The 7,459-nt window shown below is 35.5% G+C and overlaps 1 protein-coding gene across 1 annotated transcript; it reads right to left on the bottom strand.

Annotated features, from left to right (window-relative positions):
• Positions 1 to 2,373: 2,373 nt before the first annotated feature.
• LOC142164940 (uncharacterized) lies at positions 2,374 to 3,472 on the bottom strand. Its single transcript, XM_075223619.1, has 2 exons — positions 3,418 to 3,472; positions 2,374 to 3,028 (listed from the first exon to the last, which is right to left on the bottom strand). Coding segments are annotated over exons 1-2 (495 nt in total). The 5' UTR covers positions 3,419 to 3,472; the 3' UTR covers positions 2,374 to 2,534.
• Positions 3,473 to 7,459: the final 3,987 nt, after the last annotated feature.

The following is a 7,459-nucleotide window of genomic DNA, read 5'->3' as shown; positions in this document are numbered from 1 at the left end:
AATTTGAGATGCTTAGGACGAGTTTAAATACTGTAGACAATACATGGCTGGGGATTATTAATGAATGTAATTAATCACTTCTACAAAACGGAAACACCAGAACTAAGTGTAGATTTGAATGTGATTAATTTAATAGGAACAGTTACGTTATGGTTATTAGCTACCTAATCACTCTTCTTTGCAGGCGGAATTGTATGACAATTAACAATCAAAACACCATCTTAATCAGTTTGCATTCAAATATACCTCTGCAACTCTCAAAATTATCTTCACAATTTAACATATGTAATGAATTATTAATTAAACATGCATGTAACGTTATAATTCAAGATTTAATTCACAATTTTGAAAGTACATCCAATCCAAAAGTGGAAATGCAGAGTACAGTTAAATAAAGGGAAAATTTCACATAAGAACAACTAGACTACCTACTTTTCAACCTTATAGCTTATATTTTAATTTACAATTAACTAGCCCAAAATAATAAGCTAATATCCAATATTCAACTCCAATGGATTCTCGAAATTACTATTTAATTTTTAAAAAAGATTGCTCAAGCTTTTAAGTTAATTTTTAAATCAGTAACTGCGACTCAAATATTAGTTCAACAAACCAAATCTATTTGGGTGGTGAAAATTAGATTTTTAACAAGCTAAAATATGTGGCTATAAATTTCGAATTTGATTTTGTAAGAAATTTAGAGTGAGTGTTATTTAGACTTGTTAGAAATAGTATAAGGAGGTTGTATATAAAATTTGAAGTCATTTAATGGAGATTTGGACTGGTTTTGAACAAGAATTGTAACTGAAAATCGTGGAAGAAGTTCGTCTACAGACGCTTGTATACAAGTGTATAATAGTGTATAAGATGTGTTTATACACTCATATACATTATTATACAAAATTATACAAAAAACAGACTTCGTCTTCTACCTTGTGTTTTCTCTGAAATTTAACTCAAATCTTGCTCAAATCTACTCCAAATTACTTCAAATTTAAAATTTGAACTCCTTTTGATATTTTCAATCAATTGGAACAACGCCTAATCCAAACAACTAACAAACTAAAAAAATCCTATTTTCGAAAGCAAAGCTTTGAATGACCTTCAATGGTGGACTTCTACTCTTTAATTTTCTGACATTGCAAACATGGGAGAAGCAGAAAATACACGGCCCCTTAAAGCATATGTAGAAGATGTAAGAAGAAGAGAGAGTGAAAGCAAAAGTTGTGAGATTTAACTCTATAGCTTTTAGAAGCAATGGTTATAAGAACACATATTTTGAATTTGCTAATGCTTTCATGTATTATTATATGGGCTAGACTGAGTAAACTTTAAAAACATGAGCTATTTTTTTTATGATGTGAAGTCGTGTATATTTTCTTGTAATTCTTTCTTAAATAAACTACAAAAGTGGATAGCATAGTACAAAATTTTTACATCCTAAAAGAAAATCTTAATAGGCGTTCCGTTGCGTGGTTATTTGAATGTTACACCTTGTTAGTAGGGGTTTGATTCCCGATTTAGTTCCTCATCTTATAATTCCCTTCTTATTTCCCACTACCTATATAATTAAAAAGAAATTTAAAAAGCACATCAAAGAAAAAAGTTTTGGAACCCGCTAAAAACAGAGTAGTATCTAAATTATTCAAATAACACTTTTGATCCTCGTGATATTGTAATTTTAATCCTTATATTATTCCACTTAGTACATTCTAAAAGAATAATTTAGTACATGAAGTATTTCGCGTTCATGCTAGGTCGAAGTAATGGCCACATCCCAGGGTGTAAACATTTGTCGCTACTTCCGAGATGAAAATGACCACGAGAATTCCATTTTTTGGTGTTTGAAAAGCAATGAATTAAAAAATTCTAAAATTTAAAACTAAAGCAACAAAACAAATAGATCGAATGGATTAACTTTTAATTGATGCCCAGCAGGAAGCAAAGTGTACCACACATCGGAGGAATGCGGTAATAATGATCAAGTTGACAGAATAGGAAGACGAAGAAGTTTTAAAATTTGTATTTAAAAGCGTATCTAATATAATCCAATTTTTTTTAATCCTTTTGTCAGCAATCAGAGTTGAATTTTGAAAATGCAATTTCTTAATTAAATTTTAGATTTTATTCTTTAACAATTTCAAAATCATTAAGGAGGACGGAAAGTAATGCGGCATTTCAGTAATGGGAAAATAAAATTTTATGGTAAATTAGCTTTAGGTATACAAACTACACATTAAGTTAAATGTGGTCAGTTGAATAATACGAGGATTAAAGCTGGAATAATGCAGTATAACAAGAACCAAAACTGGAGTGGAGCAATTGAAATTATATCAATAAACATAATTTCAAAGACAATTCTCAAACTCAAAATCGATAAAATCAGGAATAACTATATAACATTATTCAGTGAAAAAAAGTTCATTAGAGAATATGGGTTGCAACAATTTCCCTCTTTTTTTTTTTTTATTTATTCTAAACCTATATTTGAGCAAAATCCGGTGAAAATTGTGATCACCAAAAAAAGGCCTTATTCAATTTTCAATAGTAGGATCAAGAGTCGCCACTACTCCCACTCCATAGCCTTGACCAGCTCCGCCACCAAAACCATTTCCACCGTCTTCACCGCCGCCGCCTCCTCCTCCTCCTCCGCCACCGCCACCACCACCTCCATTGCTACCTGATCCACTACCCCCGCCAATTCCAAACCCCTTACCAGATCCACCATTCACACCTCCTCCTCCGCCACCGCCGCCGCCACCGCCGCCGCCGCCAGCACTGCCTGGTCCACTAAAAAAGCCACCTCCACCTCCAATTCCCCAACCGTTTCCACCATCTGAACCTCCTCCTCCTCCGCCGCCTCCTCCACCGCCGCCGCCGGCAACATTTCCGATAATTTGGTCAATTCCGCCAAAGCCGAGGATGTTTCCGGATGGAAATTGTAGAAGCTTCCTCGCAAATGTTGTTTGCACAAAAACACAGACAATACATAAAAGAACCAACCTGCTACTCATCTTTGCACTTGCCACTGCACCATAAATAACACAGGTTAGTTATTACTATTCAAAATGTGGGAAGGAAGCGCAAGAATTTTTTTTAAAAATAAATAAAATCAGTTTTCCTATGGCAAAATCACAATTTCATCATATTGCAGTTAGCGATGATGCGCAATAAATTGGAGTCAGCTATACAAATCATATTTTTTCGTTTAAACTCAACTTATGTAATCCAAATAAAAATCAAATGTTTAAACACTATTTGATGATGTGCCCATTCTATATTGTCAAGTAGTAAAAGTTGACTGTATAAACACTATAGTTACTACAGAAAGTAGAAAGATTAAACGTAATTATATTTCATTTTTAGCAGTAATATAAGCAACATAAACAACAAATTAAGATGAGAATGGCTTCTTACTTTGGCTCTTCTCGTATGTGTGTTTTGCACTGAAATAACCTCAGAGAAGACCTAAACAATAGGATGAATAATTTGAGATGTTTAGGACGAGTTTAAATACTATAGAGTAGTGGTAAAGTAACAGTACATGGTTGGGGATTGTTAATGAATGTAATTAATCACTTGTCCAAAATGGAAACACCATTAGTACAAAATTGAATGTGGTTAATTAAATAGGAAGAGTTACGTTATGGTAATTAGTAGCTTAATAACCTACATGGTATATTACTCTATTCTGTGCACTGTGGAACAACTTTACTGGTATTCTTATCCCAATTGATGAGACAAACTAACCAATCATTAGAAGACCAAGTTCATGGTCCCAAAACTAGCAGTATAAGTCATAAGCTCTACAGAGTATTGCTAGAAACTCTTTAATACAATTGTTTTGAAATAAGGATAAATAGTACAATACAAAAACAGGAAGATGACTCCGAAGCCTACGAACGCAGCAGCAGGTTTACCTTGAGTCTCCTCAGCAACAATCCACACGGCTAGCTAACGATCAACTGACTTTGAATTATCTTGGATTTGCACAAAAATTGCAGAAGTGTAGTATGAGTACACCACAGCGGTACCCAGCAAGTATCAAGACTAACATCGGTGGAGTAGTGACGAGGAACAATCAAAACACCTACTGGACTAAATAACCTGAATGAATATAAGTGTAGAAACAATAGAATACGATATCCATATAAGGACTACGCATAATGACAATTATAATAATACGGTAATTGCAGTAAGAAAAGGAAAACAACAACTAGCAGCGAAATACCATAATTATGACACCGTAGAGTGAGCGGAACTCAGTTTAAATCTGGTGATCACAGATAAAGGAAAGGCAAGTAGCAACTCAACAAAAACGACCGCTTTCACACCAAGTCTGAGCCAATAACCTTCACGAGGTAGCGAACCTCAGAATATTCACAATTTACGGGTCCCAATTCCCGAACCCTAAACACTTGGCATCCTGCGCACCCACTACAAATTTATAATCACACTGGCGACTCACGTACCAATAGAGCCATACTCACATAGAAAGCAAGTAAACAAGGGTGTGCACCAATACTCAACAATATCAAATCATCCTCTTAACCGATAGGAGTGATTAACTACATGTATGCTTGTGCAAGTGTCCTAGCATAGTTCATGCCAGCTAGTAAGTATAGGGAAAATGGAGAAAACGTAGAATATTTCTCCACAATTTTCAACAAGACAAAACTCATACAGGTAGGTACGCTACTACACAAATATCAACAACAAAAATGCCCCCAGGCCATCACAAATCAATCCCTGACATAACCCACCTTTTCTCGCCACGTGCGAAATTAGTAAAGTAAATGCCCGCCTTGTCTCGCCACACGTGCATAATAATGTTCCCACCTTGTTTCGCCACATGCGCAACCCCCCCACTATATATATTTATATATATCCCGCCTTGTCACACCGCATGTGCAAATATCAATAGTAACAATACCACGACAGAAACCAATAGTAACAATACCACGACAGAAACCTCGTGCAACCCAATAACATCGCACGGTTGAAACCACCTGCATCACAACAACAAGTACCACAGCAACAATGACAATAATATAGGAGTACGACAATTAAATCAACTCAGAAATTCTGGAACTCAAAGAAACAGAAGAACTAATTCACAAGAAATAGCCACAATAGAGAATGCTAGACATAAAAGAACAACTCAACAAGGGAGAAGATAATATGTAACAACGGTCCCACAAGGTACAGTTCAACAACAAGGGAGATAATCACGAGTCAATAATTTCAATTAAGGATAAGTCAACTATGATAAAAGATAACTAGCTTCATTTAGGATTTAGTACTCACGAAAGAGGTACAATAATTACAATTAAGGATAAGCAACGGAAAGGATAATCATGACCTCAATTAAGGATAAACAATTACATAAGAGATAATAATAATTCAGATAAAGATAAGCAGTTAGAAAAAGATAGCATGGCAATAGAAGAAGTAAAAATATTCAGTTAAGTCATATAAGGGTCAAATAGGCAATATGAATGGATCATGAAGCAACTAATTCCAATTAAAGCAGGTAGAGCTGAAATTAGTAATTGAGAAAACTTAATCATAATGAAAACAACTTCATACTCAGTGAATACAAGGACCTAAGAACCCTAAAAGGCCAACTTTCAACAAATAATCCCGAGCACGTACTCGTCACCTCGGGTACACAGAATTCACAAGATACAAATAACATAGAAGACTCAAATCCTAAGGGGTAGTTCCCCCCCACAAGGTTAGGCAAGATACTTACCTCAAAGAAGACAAACCGATACTCAAAAATGAACTCTTCGGTGAAATAACCTTTGGACGGCTCAAATCTAGCCAAAATAACTTCAAAGCATAAATAAAACTCATAAGAAACTACTCCGGATCATAAAGTCTCAATCCTTATCAAAAACTAATATCAAGCCAAAAGTCGACCCCCGGACCCACACCTCGGAACCTGATAAATTTCACAAAACCTGAACACCCATTCCGATACGAGCTCAACCATATAAAAATTATCAATTTCCGATACCATTTGGTCCCTTAAATTATCATTTTTCATTTTGAAAGTTTTTTTTACAATTTTTTCCAAAATTTCCTTTAGATTCTCATGAATTTGATGTTAAATTTGATATATAACTACAAAATATAATTGAAAATTAATTATAGGTACTTACCCAATGATTGTAGATGAAATTCCTCTCTCAAAATCTCCCACTCTCAGACCTAGGGTTCAAAGTATGACAAAATGAAGCTAAAACTCGGAATGGCCAACTATTAGCAGGCTGCAGATGTCGCATTTGCTACAGGGGTTCGCAAATGCGACCTCTGCAAATGCGGACAAAACATCACAAAAGCAAAAAATGGGGGTTTCTGCTAAGGTCGCATTTCCGACCAAATACTTCGCAAATGCGAACAGAAAAACTTCGCAAATGCAAGGAGTTCTTCGCAAAAGCGAACTACTGCTCAGCAACCCAGGTTTGCAAATGCAAGGCTGATTCGCAAATGCGATAGTCGCATTTGCGACCAAAACGTCCCGAATGCGATGAAACGAGAACCAGCACACAAAAAGTTAACAAAACACTCCGAAGCTAATCCGAAACTCACCCAAGCCCCCGAGGTTCCAAACCAAATACCCACACAAGTCTAAAATATAACACAAACTCGCTCGCACGATCAAAATACCGAAATAACCTCTAGAACTACGAATCGGATGCCAAAACACATGAAATTCACAATGAACTTCAAGAACTTCTACAATCGCTACCAAGCGTCCGAATCATACCAAATCAACTCCAAATGACACCAAATTTTGCAGGCAAGTCCCAAACGACATAACGGGGCTATTCCAACTTTCAATATCGTATTCTAAACCCGATATCACCAAAGTCAACTCTTGATCAAACTTCTTCACCTTCCAAACTTTAACTTTTCTAACTTTCATCGAAATGCTTCAAATTACCTTGCGGAACTCCAATCCCAAATCCGGGCGCACGCCTAAGTCCAAAATTACCATACGAAACTGTTGGAATCATCCAAGACCGATTTCAGAGTCGTTCCACAAAAGTTAAATTTCGGTCAACTCTTACCGCTTAAGCTTCCAAAACTAGAATCCTTCTTCCGATTTAACTCTGAATTATATGGTAACTGAACTCGGTCACACACGCAAGTCATAACACATAATACAAAGTTGCTCAAGACCTTATGCTGCCGAATGTGACTTAAATTCTTAAAGCAACCGGCCGGGTCATTACAATATTTTAAAATAATATTTTTATATTCAAACTATACAAAAAAGTATTATAAGTTGTAGTTTTCTAATGTCAATTTGATAAAAAAAATACATTTTAAAATATTAATCATATTTCACATAGCTAATATTGAATTAAAAATCGAGACGTTAGGGAGCCGGCTAAACTGGTTGCAGGGTCACATTGCTTGATGATTAACATGATTTTTGGTTGTGAAG

The sequence above is a fragment of the Nicotiana tabacum genome, chromosome 10, assembly GCF_000715075.1.
Source record: "Nicotiana tabacum cultivar K326 chromosome 10, ASM71507v2, whole genome shotgun sequence".
In the NCBI taxonomy this organism is placed as follows: domain Eukaryota; kingdom Viridiplantae; phylum Streptophyta; class Magnoliopsida; order Solanales; family Solanaceae; genus Nicotiana; species Nicotiana tabacum.
Note: the sequence above shows the minus strand (reverse complement) of the source record. Positions and strands in the feature narration are given on the sequence as shown.